At 43.3% G+C, this 21,115-nt stretch overlaps 1 protein-coding gene across 2 annotated transcripts in view; it reads right to left on the reverse strand.

The window, feature by feature from the left end:
• Positions 1–19,591, reverse strand: part of DMRT1 (doublesex and mab-3 related transcription factor 1) — a 58,031-nt gene extending 38,440 nt beyond the window's left edge. Inside the window, exons 1-2 of one of the 2 annotated variants that reach the window (XM_066182260.1) lie at positions 19,308–19,591; positions 16,218–16,401 (exon numbers count right to left, since the gene is read on the reverse strand). In XM_066182260.1, coding sequence (XP_066038357.1) covers positions 16,218–16,401; positions 19,308–19,505 — 382 coding nt within the window. In that variant the 5' untranslated portion in view covers positions 19,506–19,591. Of the gene's footprint in view, positions 1–16,217; positions 16,402–18,420; positions 18,544–19,307 lie in introns of those variants that run through there. The other variant, XM_066182261.1, reaches the window with a different exon arrangement.
• Between the last annotated feature and the right edge of the window lie 1,524 nt (positions 19,592–21,115).

Here is a 21,115-nt window from a genome sequence, read left to right on the forward strand (position 1 = left end):
CTCCAGCAGCTGAAACAGCTAAGCATTCTCCTCAAGGGAGGTGTCGGCCTGTGACTGTTTTCTGCCAGCAAGGAAAGAACACCAAGGTTAAGAAAGCAACTTTCAGCTGATTTCTTTCTTTCTTCCAAATGTAATTCAACACAGTCGAATGGTTCTGCTGGCAAGAAGAGGGTCCTCCCCTGCCTGAGTGCCTGCAGCATTACAACACCTGCATTTCACGGTGCAATTTTTTGCAACTAAGGAATTAAGCTCTCAAGAAGGCAACCCCTGCTGCACTGTGAAGCTCCCACTCTGCCCCTCCACCTGCACTTTAAAATATGAGACCTGCTGCAGGAGATGGGTTTATGCCTTGACTGCCTTCACTCTCCAGACGGAAAAAGTAGGAAGGGCTCCTGGGCCTTTCTGTTGCTGTTACATACACAAATTTTAGTATTTTTGTTACAAATTACTCAAAACCTGGGTGGGAATACGTAAATTTAATTTAATTAAAAGCCACTAAAATTACAAAGCAAAGGTGGGAAACAGCACTGGGAGCTTCATGAGACTCCACCAGAGGCTCCAAACACAAAATGGCATCTCCACCTTTTATACCGAGACTGTATCACCCTCATTAATATTCATGAGCAGTCCTTACTTGTCCTTCTGGCCCCTCCCACAGTCTGCAGCTTTGCCCATATATAGATACTTGGCTCCTCCCAAGGCCCATCAATCAGTCCTTCCCTGCCTTTCATTGGTGGAGCCCTTCTTGTATCCTGATTGCTGGTGCCATGTTACCCTGCCAGGCCTCCAGCAACAAGTGTCCCCAACTCCCTGCCACCTCTGATAAGGGGCAAATAAACTCCTTCCCCTATATGTTTTACAGCCCTATGAGCCAGAGCTGCCAGGCAGGAACAACTAAAAGAGAGGGGAGGATTGAAGGGAGAATGGAAAAGCATTCAAAACTATACTGGAACAACAGAAGTACATGTCAAAAGAACTGTAAGCCCCAACAAAAATTCTCCCCACCATACTCAACAACTCTTCCTCATTTGCATGAGCCAATTACCATACCTTATTCATAACATTTTGGAAGTTGCAAACACGATGTGATCAAAAATGGGACTGAGCCTGTAACGAGGTACAGGAACTAGAATAATAGTAACCAAAGAAGAAAGGCATTTAAATTCTTACCCAGATTTTGGAACAGCAAGTCTACTACGTAGGACCATCACAGGCTCTCCATCCATGAGCAACACTTCTTGCAGTGAAGACAACAGTACCTCATCACACAGCTGTGCCCTTGGATCTCTAAATTCTTTTCTACGTCTTTACTAATTCCTGTAGAGAACCAATGCTACTTTTTTTGCACTATGTACACAGTGTGAAATATGGCCCACTCTTTCATAGAAGATCAATATGATGCACAATAAATATTGGTATTGATCTTTCAGTGTTGTAGACTACTCTCCAGCTCTATGGCATATTAATAGTAGTTAACCAGTAATTCATTTCAGGGTGGCTGGTATTTTCTTTTAAAGAAGGTGAGTACTAGGGGTCAGTTACACATATATGTCTTTTACATTCAGTAACCTATGATGGGCTCCTGCCTTCGCTTAGCAGAGCATGGTGAAAAACACTGGTCCAGTCCTTAGGTAATGTAAACCAGTCTCACACCATTTACTTCAATAAAGCTATGGCGATTTACACAAATTGCAGATATGCATGGCAAAATCAACGCAGAAGCCAGTATATAGATCATTTGCGAGGAGAAAGAAGAAAGGCCAGGTAATTTACAGGAATTTCCAACATCATCTCTTTCTCACAGACGCAAATGTGGTTCTAAGGATATATACTGAGAAGTGCAAACACTGAAATTTGAAGGCTGCATAAATTATGGAGTATTTTCTATTCCTACTGGTACTGTTAAGGGCCAGTTTTACGTATTATTATATGCTAGCAACAGTAATTTAAGTATGTCTGGGTAAGTCTCTGATATGAGGTCAAATGACATAGAGTCCATACTATTAAACTTAGCATGTAACACAGGGTGGTGGCACCAAAGTGCCTACTGGGAGTGGTTACTGTACCACACAGAAATCTGGGGGAGGTTATTAGTCAGCTGATTTGTGACAGATGCACACTAGGAACTGTTCTATAAATCAGGACAGGAGAACCACATTTCAATGTCTGGGAGCACGCTGTAGCGTGGTTCAATTTAGTCGTGTGGCGTTAGACCAGATTAGTCTCCATCTGATTGTGCATTTCAGAAAAAGGATTTGTATATGCATTGTGGCAATTAAGAGAATTTCACTGTCCTCATGTATTGGCAAGTGTTCTTACATAAACAAATGGTTAAGAGTTTTTAATTTTTTTTAATGCTTACAGAGACTAGGCATATACACAGCTCTGCTGTTGAAAATACAGAACTGTGACTACTCAAGTAACACAGTGACTCAAGGAGCAGATAAGCACTGTCCAGTAAGCAAGGCTCAGCTACTGGTAAATTTACATTTCCTGTTGTTTTCAATTTAGAGTGACTGTTTTCACCAGTTTTAATACTTCCTGCAACACATCTTCTGCAGCAGGGACAGCTATACCATTAAAACACACACAAAAAATTATTCAGTCAGGAAACAGCTGCCTCTCAAAATAATCTTGTATCTGTACCTGACAATTTCTCCTTGCTCAGTACATAAAGGATTGACAAACTCCTATTAGCTGGTTTAGCAATATTAAGTCTTGCAATGCATTAGTTTACTCCAATTCGTATCTGCCTTTGAGGTTGGACAGTAGCCTTGAACAAGGCCAGTGTGAAATCACTCCCTAACATCATAATCAGAAACTCTGGTACAATGTGTTTCTCCCACCAGACAATCATGACAGAGCTATTTCAGATGTCAAAGAAAGCTGGCACTATTACCTTCTGCTGAGAAACGCTGCCTCCCAAGGAAGAAAACCCACACGCTTGCTCTGTCTTTGAGAGGAGTATTTCTGTTCTCTTCCCATTAGAAGTTGTGGATTATCTTTGGTTCCAGCACAGAACTTTTAGCTTGATATAAAGTTAATGTGCTAGACAATGTTCATTTCAGGCAAGGCTGTGGGGTTGTGTAATTTTCTGCCACCCCAAAAAAAGGCCATTATCTGTAATTACCCATTACCATGCATAATTATTTCTTCTATTCTGGTCTATGGCCCCCAGGACTTCATGATGTTACAGCTCACTGCATTATCTTATCAAATTTGTTAAGGAAGCTTTTTTGACCTTTTGAGCACTTGTCACAGCACATACAAAAGCCGGCAGTAAATTGTCTAGGCATGTAGTGTATGATTTATTATTTGTACCTTGCATAGTGATACTGTACAAAATACTACACATGAACACCTTCCCTATTCCCCCTACCTGCTTTAGACAAAGTAAGAAAAGGAAAGGAAACCCCTTCAGTTACAGAAGGAAGGGAATGGGAAAGGCTGGGGTCTCTCAGTGGGAATTTAAGGAGCATGACAGCAACAAGCAGCTAAATCTGAACATCAAGCTCTGAAGAAGATCCCAGCTGGTCTCCTCTCCAATGCCACCATTTCTCTTTCTCCTCTTCCTCCACAGAGTCTATTTCGTTTTGTTTTCACAGCTTGTTTTCACCGGCTGATCCCTGCTCTTTCACACCAAGTCCATTTACTGCACCTTCATTATGCAGAACACAAACCACCCCACCACTCATTCACAGCTTTGGTTAATGCAGTATAGGTTCCTTAGAGCCAAATTTGGTCGAATATGACATTCACAGGGACTGTCTTTTATGGACACTGGTGTGAATGTGCCAAGAACCAGCATTTTGTCTTCATTACTCTCTAAGCTCCCAGAAAAGGACCAGGCAGTGCTCAGCATCCCAGCACCATCTGCTTCATTTAACAGCTTCACTGCACTACAAGTCCACATATGACGCCCCTCTCTTCTTCCTAAGGTGACTAGAACTGGAGATGACAGAGAAGCAGGGCACTCAAGCAAGCAGGAGATAATGCTCTGTCATCCTGACTTTTGTCTTCTCCTTAGTCCCCTGTTTATCAATACACTCCAGAGGGTGCTTTGTCTTAAAACCTCTCTTTTAGTCGCTTCTATGTATAAAACTCTCAACTCACATCCCTGTCTGCACAGATGTATCGAAGAAATTATGACTTGGGAAACTGTACAAAAAAGATGTTTTGGTGTTTTTGAACTGCGTAGTTAAATAAACGAACTTCCCAGGAACAAGAACATCTGAGATACTTTTCTAACATCATGGCAAATAAAATGAAACATCAGGGATTAGGTATTTACTCTGGACTACAAGTGAAGTACGAATTGCTGTAGCACAAGGTATGCAGAATCACGCCTTTCAAACTGTTAGTGAAAGCCTTCTGCCTTAAAAGCAGACTGAACCAGGAGACCCTGGACTCCTAAATGCAACCCTGAATTCAAAGGCTAAGAGGTAGCTACTCAAGTCACTGCTGTGAAGATAAAATCCTTCTCTGTGTTTCTCTTCAGCCTGCAGATCTCTGGCCATTCACTCTGCGCTGCCTCTCAGGCAGTGGGGAGGTGGAGACCACTCTGCAACCAAGATGAGGCAGCAAACACAGGAAACAAGCAGGGTCCACAGAGCAGGAGGAGAGATTGTGCTTGTACCCTTGTCCTAGAACCTGGTTTCTGAGATGTACAGGGCTCCTTTACTCTCATTCTCCTGTGGAAAGCCACATCTGCAGCACTTACATTTGTTTTGACCAGGTTTTCAGAAAACTGTCTCTTCCTCCCTCCATCAATTGCCAACGTTATGGCCCTTTGTTAAGCCTGGAATCTGGTGGCTCTTTTTCCTTTTTGTTCAGATTACCTTCCCAGACAGCCCTGGGTACAGAGCTGTGCTCTAACACTTCTTAGGGACAGAAATGGAAAAATATCAAGTACCAGCCATACCAGACATGAGGGCTAACAGCAGCTCTGTCTCCAGGTTAGGAATATTTAGCATTGCCGAAACACCTTACTGACACCACAGTACCTCTCCAACCCTAACTAGAAACACAAGTAGTTCTTCTCAAAGCAGGATGACACATTTGAAACAGACAAACAAACCCACAAAGTGTGTGGTCCAACGATTCTAACCCTCTTGTGGGCCTCTGGCCTTTTCCTTTGAACTGAAGTGTAAAGGGACCAATCTATTCCAGCTCTTTATCACAGCTATACCTTATAACTTGCCAGCTTCTACCATGCTTTTCACCTCCTCCCACCACTGCCAGACAAAACAACCAGTCACTGCAGCTTTCCTGCAGTGGGTCTGACAACTAGGGGCTGTATGGGTGCCATGAAAAATTCCTTGCTAGGTGAGCTGCTGGACTGTTGAGCTCAGCCAGCATTTTCGGTGAGAAGCTGGCAGAATGGCACCAATGTCTGTGGGTACAGGGCATGCTCCTCAAGGGATACTTGACTGGAAGAACTCAATCTCACCTGAAAGGAATCAGTATGATTTTCTTCTCTCCCTCTATGAATAACCTGGTCTTCGAGCAAAATGGCATTTACCTAGTTCTACTTCTGAAAGGCTAAACCAGCTGTAAGTGGGACAGCAGATTTTAACAAGAACAAAACTTGCCAGAAAGAGGCACTCTAGGATAAATGTTATGCAACAGGGACAATACATTTCAGGGAAAGTTGGGAGACCTCAGAACAAAGGTTATCTCCTATAGATCTTCTTGAGCCTTATGGTGAATTCACAGGACTTTGCCTCCCCAGTGCTGTTGCTGTTCACAACACCAAACATGAAATAACACAGAAAACTTTAACTGGAGCTGGCATAGTCTGACAAAGGCATAAACAACCAGAACAATCATACTGGAGATCTAATAAAGGTTATCTAAAGGGATCACAAGCTGCTGACTTTCACTCCAGTACATGTTCTCTGGTCCTTTGTCTCCTACCTGAGTTCTTCAAAGTTCAAGTTCAGGTGTGTGGGTCCAGACTGTGGTTACACCCCCACCACTAGCTACTAAGAGAAACCTAGGGATCAGTATGAACAGGGAAAGAGATGTACTTCCCTTGTCACCTCTCCTAACCTTCCACTGGTTTTAGCTCAGTGATACCCTCCCTTCCAGTATTCATTTTGAGCCCACTTTCTGGTATGTACCACGCTCTCAGGGAAGGAGTCCCACCAGCACTAGTTCCACGACCATCTCACCAGCTTCCCCGAACACACACACCTGCCTAGAAAGACTGCGCCAGTTTTTGCTCATCCTCTTTCACCAGGAACCACTAACACTCAGCTGAGACCCCTCAGGATCACCAGCTGTGCAGCGACAATGTTTCTTTGGGATGGACTCCTCCATTTTTCAGTTCTGGTACAGGTTAAAATGGCTTTTGCTTGCGTGTGACCGATTACCTAACCAAGCCTCACTTTAGTCTTCTGCACTGCCTGCCAGTACAGGCACCTTTCCATCACCTACCAACACAACCTGTGATGATGCCAGATTTCCTTCCAAGGCATCAATGGGATGATTACAGCAAAGAGCAAGTCCCTCTGAGATGCCTCCAGAAACACTACTGGGTTGAAATTCCCCACTCAGACATACAAACAAATAGGATCGTATTCTTTAAAACCATGTAACACACACAATACTGATTTCCTGTCAGCTCACACTCCTAATCAACATGCCAGGGGATACAAAAATCAAATGCCTTACAGGATGTGTGAGTGCATCAGTATGTCACTTCATGAAACAATTTTGTAATGATAAAAGATTACCAACTTGACAGAATCTTTAACCATAAACTTCTGTTAATTCACATTGTCTGAACATCATTTAACAGCTGCATTTCTCCCCTGGAACTGGAATGTCACCATCTCCATCTACAGCTATAATATTACTTGTCTCTTTTCAAAGCAAGGACCAGAAAAAAACTATAGAGCATTTCTTCCTATCTTCCATATGTTCTTATTCCATAATGGGTGAAATTATTGTTAACTCTGTGTGCGTGTTTCTAACACAATTCAAAAATCCTTTCAAGATTTTTGCTTAATTTTAAGCTTCACACAAACCTGTATTTTTTAAAAGAAAATGTGATTTGTACAAAAAAAAAACCACACACACACAAACCAAAAACAAGGAGAGAGCAATTTCATCCAGAAGACTGCAGTCTGGCAGAGTAAGTTTCGCAGTCCCAGACAGAGCTCCAGTCCAGATCCACATAACAGAAGGTGAAACACCTCTGATTTCAGTAGAACTGGAGAAGGCACATTTTGTTCACATTTACTGTACACTCAATAAAAATGATCTGCTGCAAACATTTACTGTGCAACAGCAACAACAATCCTCCTAATATGGCAGTAGAAATAAAACCTACAGAAGATAGTATTTTATTTCTACAATTAATTTAAGCTCCAGGCCTTCAATAAGACATCTACGGCATCAAATTCAACTTTCAATGTCTGTCACTGACTACAGCAGAGTAGTTGATCTTTTCATGTGAGCTGTGGGGTAATGTCTGTTCATTCTTTTCTTGCACTTTTGGTCATTATAACACAGCTATTGTGATTGTAGTCAAATCTTTAGCAGAAAAAAGTATGAATGGCTTTGGTAAAGAAAACACATTCAAAATTTTTGAGTATGGTTTCAACTCCGTGAAGGTGACAGGTACTATTTTAATGCTCCAGCATATGTTTGTCCACACTGAGACAACAGGATTATTTACACATCTGAAGTTATTATGTATGACAGCTAACAGGATCAGGACCAATAAAATCAGTGCTTCAGAAAATTAAGAGCATGAGAAACAAGGACCATTTTCAACCCTCAGTATATAAGACGGGAGTATGACTACTGTGTGTGCATATCTATGTACACGTGTTATTTTTCACCTTGAGATACCCAATTTGAGAAGGAAACTTACAAACAGTTAAATATTTGCGTTCATGCTACCAAATCCAACATGCTACCAGAGTAAGTAATGGAGACAAAAGTAAAAACACAACTTTTAAAAAACAGAGGAAGAATTTAAAAATTCTGAAATAAAAACAGATTTCTGGACAGTGATGGAAAACAGCCCAAACACCTGCAGGGGCAAAGAAGCAAATTCAGAGGAGGAGAAAGAAACTCAGTGCGGATTAAATCTAAAGGGGTGTAAGTCATTAATGAGAGATCAAAGAAAACATTAGAAGGGAGGGAAAGCTTCACAAGTGTCTGAGATAGAAGACCTTGGAGGAAATATGACTAGGATAAAATCACTATGGCTCACAGTAAAAATAATAAAAGGAATAGGACCATGGTTAGGATTGGCTGGAGCCCATGCTTGGTTGTAAGCTATTATGATGGCAGAAACCTAAAAGTTCCTACAACATACCAACCAGGAATAACAGGAGGGCTTTTTAACTCTACCTAATATGTGATGCAAAAACTAAAAGGAATAGTGGAAAAAACACTGCAGACATCCAGCAGGCCTGAGTGAGAAAGGAGGAATCACATAGATATGCATAACTCTTATATATGATTGCCAGTGTTGCATGAGTGTAACATTTGCACTCACAAAATCGGTTTCAATGCAAATGCAAACTGATCACTAATGAACCAATTTCATAATTTCAGTGCATTTCATAACTGACAGAAATGCACAACTACTGGAACTACAGTGGCTTAGCATCTGCTGAGGTTCAGTTGTCCCCAAATAACCAAACAGTGGCTTATTCTGTAAGCAATAAAATATTATGAATAAAGACTGGAGACAGGAATTAAAAACAAAAACAGACATCCAATCTAGCTGCAAAGAAAGTCAAGCTCAGCATTTAACTGACTCTGCAAGGCCTTCAAGAAAACACAGGACAGATGTGCAGAGCAGTGTTTGTTATTTAAGTAAAGGAGTCCTTCACAATCCTGAATAAGACTAACAGGTATTCAGACTCAGCAGAAAGATTAGTAAAGTTCAATAAAACAGTGGAATGAGAAGAGGCATATGAAAAAGCATTCCTACAAAAAAAAAAGCATTCCTACAAAAAAAAAGAAATGCAAGAAGAAGCATTTTAGTTCCCATGTTATTACGTGACAAATCTACTGTAAATGAAAAATGGTTGAACAGGCTCAAATAGGAAGTTATTTGATAAATTAAGCAAATGAAAGCAGTCTTCAAGGTACAAGAAAGCATGTGAAACAAAAGGAGAAGCAAGAAATCAAATCAGTGCTCAGTTAGGGAAGCATGCAGTACTCCTTCACTCCTCACTCATATCTCTTCTTTAAAACAAAGAGCCCCACACATTCAGAGAAGTTATAACAACTGTTTCAAGGACACAGAAAGGAACAAGAGGTTAGCTGCAGATAGTGAATAACGTGCCCACGGATAGTAAATTCTTAGAAATTCTTAGTACACTTTCTGCTCCTGCTCCATTCCTTATCTCAGCGCTCATAATAACAAATGGAAAGCACAATCTGGCACAGATAACTCTCTAAATCTGAATGCACATATGCAAACGCCCGTGTTACAGAGGAAGAGCTTCCAAGGCACAAAGAACAATCAGATGTGCTGAACTAGCCCTGTTACCTTTAGTTGGGAAGAGAATGTAGTGCTTTGACTCTGTACATGGCTAAGTCTCTGTCCATCACACAGCAAACACCGCTGGGCAGCTATCTTGGCTGTAACCACAGATCTATGTCTGGAAACCTCATGTGATGTGAAAAAAACTTGGGACAATAAGATGCTGAAAACACATAAAGCCCTATGGTGAAGTATTTTTGAAAATGAAAAAAAAAAACCCCAAACCTAAGAAACCTCAAAATCGTCTTGGAGAAAAAAAATCTCTTGCGAAATGTGAGAGAAGGATAGAAGTAACTGCTGAGCTTTCTGTGCTTTGCCTCTATCTCAGGGCTGAGCAGCCTTTGTATCTCAAAGGAAGGGAGTGGGGGTAGGTCATGACTGGTCCCTGGCACCATTGCCTCCCTGGCACACCGCAGAAACCTCTCCCCACCCCCTGCCTCTGGTGAAGACAGCCCTAGACAAGGTTCAAAATACCACTTGCACAGAAAAAGAAAAGCAATCTTCTCTGAGGTTTTTCCAAATCTGTTCACAATTCTATTTGCTTTTACACTTCCAGTGAAACATCACACAGGACTGAAAGCCTGACAAGAAAAATAAACTTAATTCAGACACTTTGAGGACTGCTGCTAGTTCTACTTTGTTTCACCAATGCAACTGAAAGAGCAGTCTCTTGACCACAGTCAGCACCTGAATGAACATGTACAGCACTTCAAACATTAGCTGAGTTAAAACACAAGCTCCTACACACATGCATGCATGCAAAGCTGCAATAATGAATATTGCTTGAAAAGAGGAGCAGGAAAAGTGCAAGCTTTGCAAGAGAACTGGAGAATTAACTGGAAACATCTAATCAGAGATGCAGAACCCTATAACATTTTGATTTATTTAACACAGTCAAACAATGGCTAGAGGCAGTAAATCATACAAGAGATGACAAAGCTGCAGATTTCTGTCATCTACTTTAACCTGCACATTGATCAGAGTTTACCCCCTTATTAATCACTTGAGATCATAATCTAACACACTCTTAAACACCTCTTCTGATTATGCTTCACTTACCCCCTTGTCCTTATGCAGGTCACTCCATTGCTAATTGCACTACTAGTTATGAAAAAAAAAGTGTCTAGTGTCTAATTTAATTTTGCCTTTTTTAGTTTCAAGCCGTTGCTCCTTGTTATGCTGTCTCAAGCACGGTAAATAATCCCTCCCCCTCCTCCATATTATTACCTCTCAAATATTTATAGACTGTTTATATCCACCCTTAGTCTCCTTTTCTACAAGCAATACATCACTTTTGTCACCCTTCCCTCTATCCTTTCAGATTTATCTATGTCCTTTTATAATGAGATGCTCAGAACTCCTCTACCATTTTCCCAAGTACAGTGAACCCAAAGCAGCAGAGAGAAGCTGAAATGCCCACCTCTTCTTGCTTCACAAGCAACTCCTTTTTACACAACTCTGAGCAAAAACAGGTTGTTTTGATAGGAACTGAAAATTACAAAGCCACAGCCACCACACTGTGGAGTGCTTTGTTCATTGCACACTTGTATCAGTCCAGCATTTAAAAAGTCTATGAAGCCTAAATTTTATCCTAAATCAAGGGAAGATTGTTCAAAGCTCATGTAGTATTTACTTAGCCCAGCTTAAAAGAGATTTAGTAACTAAGAAAACTACTATACAGGCAGAAGACCACTTCGAGCTGCTTCTTGGGACAAAATCTAACTGGTGCAGTGGAAATCAGGTCAGTCCAAGAGAGACAAGACAGTCCAGAAACTCTAACAAGAGACACATGCAAATGTGATTCCTTTTCTCTCATCTTAACTGCAATGAACTGGAGAAAACCAGATGATGATGATGATGATTATGATGATGGTGATGATGGTGATGGATTAGTTATTCACAGATGAAGGACACAAAACTTCTCCCTTTGCTAGCTGTTACAATCCAGTATTTAACTGTACTCCTCACTTTTGAACAGATGTTTGCTGGCTCTGGGAGAAGCCAGGAGAAAGCACCAGGAAGCAATGGAAGGAGGTTGTCAGGACCAAGAGGCAGCCAGCAACTAAAACTGGCAAAGAAGCAGCCATGGGTGCAGCAGGAGAAAATCATCCTTAGAAAGTAGTGATGAAAAAGAGAAAAGCAAAGAGCTGGAGGATGGACTGATGGACAGTGCAGATCCACCAAGACCTGAGAGCGAATGCAGCCACCATGTTTACTCCTGGCACAGACAGGCAAAGCAGCTAATGCTGCCTTCTTTCTGCTCAGCCTTGTGCAGGCTGCTGCCACCTGAACTATCAATCCCCTCCACCACCTGTCAATCCCCACACAGCTAATCCTTTGTTAAAAAAAATAAAAATCCACCATCAAGTATTAAGATTTCTTTCATAGGCTTGCAAATGCTTATCAGTATTGAGGTTGGCAGAAACTACAAATGTAATTATGTTGACTTAATGTCAAAGCAAGCAAGTGGAAATTTCAGAGATTCACAGAACAGTCTAGTTTGGAAAGGATCTTTGGAGATCAGCTGTCTCAAACTTCACTCAAACCAGAGCCAGCTTCCCAGCTGGATCATGTTGCTTATGCACCATCCAGCCAAGTTCTGAGCCTCCCCACGCACAGAGCCTCCAGAAGCTCTCTGGATAACCTGTTTCAACCTCTAAGCACTCTCACAGTGAAATGGCCACAGCCACAGCAGCTTTCACATGATCAGTTGACTAAAATGAGGCTTTTTTTGGTGAAAATGAAATTCTGACAACACATGACACTATAATATAAATACTGTTACAGAGCTTTCTTTCAAGAAGAAAATGTCTCAATTTTTTTAAACCAGGCTATGAAATTTTCAATTATAACATCTAATTTTTTTTAACTGATCACCTATGCAGCACAACAGCTGCAAGATCATGGCATCAAATTTTGAAATCACAATACAGTGATCAAGAAAGTAAAGGAAGAGTCAAGAAGGCATGGTAGTGTTTTTGCAGACAGCTAGGACACTACAAGGTCAAAGGGATCTCAGCAGCATAATACATTAGGCATTGTATTACTGCTGACTCCACTATGGTCTGTATTTATAAGCAGAAAAAAAATCCCTTCTACTGGTCAAAAAGTTTCAAAGTGAAGGTATCACCTATTGAAAGAAAAAAAAGGGTACTATTTTACTTCTGTCGAACATAACAAATGTAACAAAGGGAAATAACAAATTCAAGCTTACTATCCACAACTCCTGAAAATTATGTTTGCCAACCAGTGATACTAGGAAGGCACCTGAATACCAGTATCATAGCAAAGACAACAGGGAAATGACCACAACACAGCACCACACAGTAATCCCATCTATACTGGACACTTCTAAACTGGGCTAACAATAGTGCAGAGCAGCAGAAAGAATGGGTGCTTTCCAGCATCTTCCAGTCATCTGGTGACGTATCTTGCAGCCACTCCAAATGCTAAATATGACCCTTAGTCTGTGACAAGGATGACACATAATGATGCAAAGCTGAAATGCATTCTCCTTCCTTTAGTCTGAGCAGCTTTCTTTTTTTTTTCAGTAAACCCTAAGGTGTTTAGTGACCTCATCTGCCTCCCCTCTCTGCCCCCATCACCTCTAAATACCAAAATGGCAGAGGCTCTGAATTGACACAAACCAGTGAAGAACACAGGTGCTGCAAAGTGAGAATGTCTGAAAAGCACATTCTACATGCTTCAGCATAATCTTCCCTAAATTTTGCACATCTGCTACCCTAGCAAGAAATATCTATCCTACAGCAGAAGGAAGGACAATTATGTCAAATGCCCTGGGATAATGACTTTTGCTGATCTGTACAATTAAATGGCCTTTTCTTTCAAGAATCTACAATGTTTTTAAGGGGAAATGCACAGAAACAACAAGTTCAATCTGTAAGACACTCTACTAATGCCCTGAGACCATGGTCTGTTCCCTTTCCACTACCCTGCAGATTCCCAATTTGCTTTTCAGTGGGAACATACACTCCATCCAAAGTAAACATGCCTGACATGGTTAATGTTCAAACACCTATGCTATGACCACGATAACTCATTTTTTCCCTTTTCAAAAACAGTGTGTCACAATGGGATCTAAAAAACTGCCTCTGGTCTCCAGGTGTCATACTGTTTCTGATCTGCTACTAAAATGGAAACAGCAAGCAATGACTCTCTCTCTAGCACTATGTCTGATTTGTGTGACTCCTTCACACATAACTCCTCTGCTGGCAAACAGTGTTGCATGTGATGGGTGTCCAGAAGAAGAACTGCTCTCATAAGCCAAAAACCTTAGAGGAGGAACAGAACTACTGCTGTCAAAATCACCTTTTGCCCAACTAATGTGAGTCATACAGGACATGCTGCTCCCCCAGGAGAAACTGCTTCCCCTGAGGCTTGCAGGGAACTGCTGGCTCCCCCTGCCATGAAGGGTTTCACTTTCTCTGCTTGCTTTAATAATTCCTGCAAGTTCTTGAAAAATCAGCACCTCAGACACTGACACTTGCTCCAATGGGGTCTCTCATTTTGCTTGCAGTCTAGGGTTGTAATAAAATAAAACAGCAATACAAGAATCCATCAAGTACCTGGCACTGAAACAGCCCAATATCTAAAGCCAGAACTGTGTGCCACACGGCAACTTCTCATCTGAAAAAAAGCAGATCATTATATGCTAAAAAGAAAAGCATGAGGATATTAAGGCTATATTCCTCACCAAAGCCTGTGCTCAGACACCTGACAAAGCTACCCTACAGGTCTGGGTAAATGCAGAGCACCTTCTCCAGCTTCAGAGTCAGCACACAGTCACTGGTACCGAGTCAAAACCCAGGAGTACTTACACTGCTTTCAGCAGATGACCTACCAAAATTATTAGGGACGTAACTTCATTTATACAGTGTAGTCACCTCTGAGCTAAGCACAAAGGTCTGCTGCTACTTAGGTGCCAAAAGCAAAACTGTGAACCCAATTTCCTATTCATTTGCAGAAGCTTCCATTTCTGCTGAACAATCTGTGTTGATTCTTGACTGCAATCTCATCTGGAGATGAAGCTGTGTATTTCAAATGCTGTCACTCACAAACAGTTATTTATTTGGACACAAATAATAACAGTTACATATTTAGCAAAATACTTGAGAAACAATGTATTTAAATTGCTCAAATTCTATTCTAAGAAAGATGACTGCTCTGATCAAAAATAGTCAAACAATTAAAATTACTTTAAAATTAGGCATTTTTATGTTTTCAAGTGTTTACACAAGCATGTGAGATGCCTTAAGCTTGTTTGGTCAGTGTTTTGCATTAAAAGACCATAACTTAATTCAATTAGTTAGCAATTATTAAAATGGAATTAATTAATTAAATACTGTCATTTTAAAAACATTAAGATCAAAGCTTATGCCAGTTTTGTCAACAGTAAAATGATTTCATTCTTTGGCCTCTCTGTATAAGCAAGGATCTCCTTGTTCTCCTGAGTTACACACAATCTCTATATATTACTGAATATACTACTTTAATCTTCAGCCAGCTTTTTCCATGTCTGTAGACAAAGCCTGCAGTAATGCAAATATGAAAGGAGTAACTGCATCAATTCAAAGGTGACACTAACATAATGAAAACAAAAAAGCTAATAAAAAGCTATTTATTGCTTTATTAAGCAGTTCTTTTAAAAGCTTCCCAACAAAATTCCTCTACAATGGTCTGAAACTGCCTGTCTGCACTAGACCCAACAAATCCATCTGACACACTTTTAATGGCCTGCAAAACAGAATAGCATCACTTGACTGACACACACATGCACTGTCCTTTTATTAATTAGTGCAAGACAGTGCCCACTTCAGAATGATCTTTCTATCTGGCAAGTACATTCACCTGTACTACTGGCATGTGTATGTGATGACTAAAAAGAATGAAATTTCCTTTTCCTTTTTTCTGTATTCGTTTGCTTTTTTTCTGTCTATACACAATAAATCTATTACACCAGCTCCTTTCTTCTTTCTTATATATGTTCAATCACTGTATCTGTCAGGCACAGTTAGGAAAGGGAAAAAGCAATTTGCATAGGAAAAAACATTTTGCCTAGAGTCTTCACTTGCCTAGCATCTTCAAATCCCATCTTTGCTTAGCTACGTTTTCACTGAATATACAGACAAATACTTCACCTGGTTTTGTTATTGGGTTTTTTTTTTGGGGGGGGGGTTTATTTTACAAGGGTTAAATGCAATACAGTAAGTTGTAGTAAAGGAGAAGGATTAGATCACTCTTTCATAGTTCACCACACCATGCCACACAGAACCAGTGTGTCACCACATCAAGTCAAGTAATGCTGGCAGACCTCTGCTGCTGGGGTCAATAACATTACCTATGTACTTGGCTTCCATACAGTTCTGAAAACTCTCATATTTTGAAGAAGCTACACACAGAGCCAAAACCCACTTACTATGGCTGTAGCAGAAGTATATATTTTGGGACAAAAAGGACCAAAGCTTTCCATAACTCCCCACTTGCAGTCACTCACCCTATCAAATTTTTTTTACAGCACCAGCCCGTGCAAAAGAAATTTTGATTTTCAAGTAAAAATAACAAAATAAAATATTAAAGACTGAGAGAGGACCCTCCATAACAACCCTGTCGCTGCAAAGAGGGGAACAGGTGCCAACAGCAGTGCTGGCCATCACCCCCAGCCACGAGCTCCCCAGCACTTTACCTGGGGGTGTACTGGCTGCTGTCATGGCTGTGCTCGTCGAGTGCATTGGGCTGCTGCTTTCCAGAGACGGGCAAGAGCTGCCACCACTTTTCTTCTTAACAAACATCTCAGGGACACTGGGCAGGGGCACTGGGTTCCTGATTCCCAGCTCCTCTTCCTGAGCTTGCTGTCTTCTTAGCGCAACCTAGGAACAAAAGACAAGACGTAGGGCACGCTCTGTGGTTTTCAGCACAGTTTATACTGGCAACAATGAACAACTCAGATTCAAAGCTAGTTTCTCACTCTTTGTACTGTGGAGTAGTGCTGATCATATAATCATTGAGGTTGGAAAAGACCTCCAAGACTACTGAGTCCAGTTTTCAACCAAACGGGACCACGTCAACTAAAGTACGGAACTAACTCCCAGGTCTAGTTTTTCTTGATTACCTCCAGAAATGGCTCCTGTGCAGCCTGTTTCATTTTATTTTTTCCTGATGTCAACCTGAACCTCCCCTGGCCCAGCCTGAGTCCATTTCCTCTCACTACTGGCTGCCTGGAAGCAGAGGCTGACCCTCACCTGGCTACAACCTCCTTTCAGGCAGTTGCAGAAGGTCCCTCCTGAGCCCCCTTTTTCTCCAGGCTAAACAAACACAGCTCCCTCAGCCACTCCTCACATGGCTTACTCTCCAGGCCCTTCACACCATCCAGCCAGAGGGCAGAGAAGTATATAAAGTTATCAAAAACCAACCCCTTTTTGTGTCCTAGCATATATAAACAAACCTATGAAATGCTGGGGACAAAGACATCTTCCTGTAGGGAGGAAGGTGACCACAGCTGACTACACTCCCCCAGCACAGCTGCTCTTAGGACAAGAACACTGTAGAAAGTGTGCTTTCTCCCCCTCTCTACTGATACACAGCTGCTGGGGTTAAGAAGTCAGTCTGCTTGCAGGGTTCTGCTGTGCCTCTTATCAATAAAAAGCAGCTCTTCATCAGGGCTTGTACCTGCAATCTGCTGCTAGGTTTCATACTGGCACTTTGCTGGAAATGTTGTCCTTCAAGGAAATTTCAGCATACTGTACCCACTGTACAGAGAGAACCATTATAGAAGAAGCATGGCAAATGCAGGGTACCATCCTGCAAGCACCTCACCTTAAAGATAGCTGGGCAGGTCTGGAAAAGGTGGAGCTTCCCATTTCTTTCCCAATCCTGACAATCTACCAAAGCCTAGCTGGCACTGGCCAAGCCTATAGGCACGACACAGGCTGCACATGGGTGCAAACAAACTATATTCATTGCTTACAGACAGCCCCTTCTGCCTCATCTGAACTATTCAGATCAATTTAACACGTGTCCACCCATGTCATAGGTGTCTGGGAAGTATATATGACACCGCTACAGCTACTTGTCAGGTGACTGATTTGCATCTTTACTTGAACCTTAGAAATCTGTTCCAGATTACAGACTGGGATCGTGGGCTTTTTCTTGCTGGAAATTCTCCTGAGTATCTGGGACAAGACCTCCCTACATTTTCATGGTCAACAGCCACACTTTTTCCTAACACAGATGTATAATTCTGTTAACACGAGTTAGTATTAGCCCTTGCAATAAGAAACATCCCATACAGAAGGTGCAGACTTGCAAACACCACTGTAACTTTGACTTCACAAGCCAATAACCTTGACCTGTAAAATTCCACCAAGCATCAAGGAGCTTACTGCAGAAATACATCAAGAGGGGGAAAGTTGGACTTTCAATGTGTAACTCCTACACAGATAAGGTTTAGCTAGGGAGGTTTACCTTTCAAAGCTACTTTCAAATACTGGACAGAGAATACCCCCAGGAGGACCATCACCAGAGCCTGCTAGCAGGAGGCACTCACTGCCTGACAGAAGCAGCTGAGTAGCAAAAGAGCCTATGTGGATGGAGACACCTGGCATAGGGAACACCGCCCTTTGTGCTCTCTTCCCCGAGGCAGGCAGCAAAGGGATTCACGTTTATTTTTCCATGGTTTACACCAGGCAGAGAAAGTGCATGTTACTGGGGCATAACAACAATTCCGGGACTGCCATATCACCAACAAGGAGGTATTGTTTAAATGAACCAAAACTTACTCCCCATTGAGTTCTGAGGACCTTTTAAACACCTGCACTGAATGACGGAATTAAAAAAAAAAAAAAAAAAAAAAAAAAAAGCGGGGAAGGATTTAATCCAGGGCCGCTTACGTTTTGAAAACTTGTCGGCCCCACACACATTTTACGCGGGATCACGAAGCTCCGGGCACACACCAGCCGCAAACTGATGGATATCGCCGTTCCCCTCCCATCTGCAGCTCCAACCCGACAATTATTTGCCGGCAGGGGATCATTTGCGCTAACGAGGGCATACATCGCCCCTCCCAGAGCTCAGCTACTCCAAAAGCCGCTCCACTACACGCCCAGGACCACCTTCAGTGAAGTTCAGCTTTGTGTATCAAAATGTAAAATTCCTCCCTGAATGAAACCGGTTGAGAACTTCTCAAATCATATGGGCATGGATCACTTCCCAAAACTTTGCCTAGGAACAAGCCTTGAAGTAAAGATCACAGGGGTTAACAGAGCCCAACATCTACACCGACAGAATTAACATTTCAGCTAATCTGCGCAACGCATCTCACACCCTGAGATGGACACCGTTTGCTTTCTTAGCCTCAGAATACTTAAGCCCTCGTTTAGATTTAAGACGATCCGCCTACACGGCTATATAAGAAGTTGCTACCTACAAAATTTCGAACAACGCCGTTAAAAAAAAAAAAAAAAAAAAGCAACAACAACAACAACAACAAAAAAACCCAAAACCGAACAAACCCAAGATACTAAAAAGTTAGAAACGCAACACAACTGAAGCCACCAGCACCAGGAAACGCAATTCACCGAGTCTGAAACCACCCCAGCACGAAACATTGTCGATCAGCAATTTGCTGTTGGCTGGATTATTAATTTCCTAATTAAAAGCCGTCTGGAAAGCAGCCACCGACGGCGGCTTAGGTCCCGGCGGGCCCGACGGCGCTGGGCGCGGTGCGGAGCCCGCCGGCGGCAGCGCCGACAGCCCAGCCCGCCCGGGCGCCGCTCACCTGCGCTGCCATGACGCGCTGCCGCTCGGCGATCAGGCTGCACTTGTTGCACTGGCAGTCCCGCCACATGCAGAAGCGCTTGTGCCCCTTCAGCGGCGAGGAGTAGCCGTGGTTGCGGCAGCGGGCACACTTGGGCAGCCGCGGCCCCTTCTTCCCCGCTGCCGCCGCCGCGCCCCTGTCCGCCGGGGCGGCCGCCATGGGGGCCGCCGCCTTTCCGAAGCTGCTCGCCTTGTCCCCCGGGCCCGCGACGTCCGGGGACTTGCCGAAGGCCGCGGTGTCACTGGGCTTCGCGGCACGACGGCGGAGCAGCCGGTGGAGCGATCTGCACGCTTCTGCCTCTGCCCGTCCCGCCACGCCGCGTGTTTCGGCGGGCAGCACCAGGCGGGCGTCGCCCCTCCTGCCGCGCCTCCCCCACCCCTGCCCCGGGGGGTCCCTGCGGCTGCGAGGGACCTGGCTGCCCCGAGCGAGCGGCCACGCTTCCCTCCGCGCTCCTCCCTCCCCCACCAGGCCGGCCTGCGGCGGGAAAGGCGTGCCCCGTCTAGGCTGGTCCCCGTCGGCTGGACGCAGGGCGGTGAGCGTGGGGCCGGGACCGCCCGCCGCCCTGCGGTACCTCGGGGCTCGGCTCGGCCGCGCTGCCCGCAGGTCCCCATCGCAGGATGCCCGGACCCCGGTCCGGGGCGGCTCCGTGGCCGTCCCGCGGCCTCTGCCCACCCTCCCTGCCCCGCAGGCCGTGCCCATGGTGGTGAGGTCTGTGTTTGAGCCTGGGCAGGTCGGGTTTGGGTCCGCGGCCAACACGGCCTGGCACAGGGAGAGGAGGTGTGGGGCCCTAACTGAGCACACGAGGTGCCGCAGCTCGGCCGCTCTGGCGTCCTGCTGGACTGCATCCTCCTCCCTTCACGGGTTACCTCGCTCTGGTATCCCACAGTGTGCATAAAGACACCTGGATCAATATCTGTGCGGGCAGGTGATTCTGGCAGCTCTAAGGGCCAGTGGTAACTCGGTGTAGCCATCACCTCTGCAGGTGCTGTGGGTGGCAGAGCAGCTGAACTCTGCAGGGAAAGACAAGGGAAGATGCTTTTTATTTCTTTACGTAGGCCGCCTTTCCAGCTTGGCACTATGTGATTTATGAACGCATGCAGCTCTACAGATATTATTTACAGTATTAATATTTCCTCTGTTACACCTTTAAATCTTTCTGGGCTCAACTTTAGGTGACGCTATCTTCATGCTGAAATGAAACTATTAAATTACATCTCAATCTAAGATGAATGACAACTGTCAAATGAGTGACTCAACAGAGATGAAGCAGAAAGCGCCTGAGATTATGTGAGGCTGATTTATAAAGATTGCATAAAGATTTCTATAACCCCAGCTTCATGACTCAGCATATCAGATGGCAGTAAGTTACAGTAGGTAGAAATTTATTTCTGCTAGAAGAAGCCAAGAAAGGCATCTCTCTCTTGTGATCAGCTAACTCCAAGCTAATTCTGCTCAGACTGAGCCTCTGCTGAAAACAGTGAGTGCCTGCCTTAGTCTGAAAGAAGCCCCAGATCCTTGCTGCCCGATGCTTTGCATCAGCTTTTAATAAATGACATTTAAAGAACTTTTTCCTTCATGGTGCAACATTGGAGACATTTGTGGTACTTTTCATCCTCCAGAGAGATACCTCATTCAAACACTCCTGTTAAGCCCAAAGTGGTCCACAAGACAGGAGAAGATGGACACAATGTTTAGAGGAACAAAATTAGGATTTGCCTTTACATGTTGTAGTGGTGTAGATATTAGTGTCACTAATATTCAAGAGGGTG

This window comes from Chamaea fasciata, unplaced genomic scaffold (assembly GCF_029207755.1).
Source record: "Chamaea fasciata isolate MVZ Bird 193981 ecotype frontalis unplaced genomic scaffold, bChaFas1.0.hap1 SCAF_4, whole genome shotgun sequence".
In the NCBI taxonomy this organism is placed as follows: Eukaryota; Metazoa; Chordata; class Aves; order Passeriformes; family Sylviidae; genus Chamaea; species Chamaea fasciata.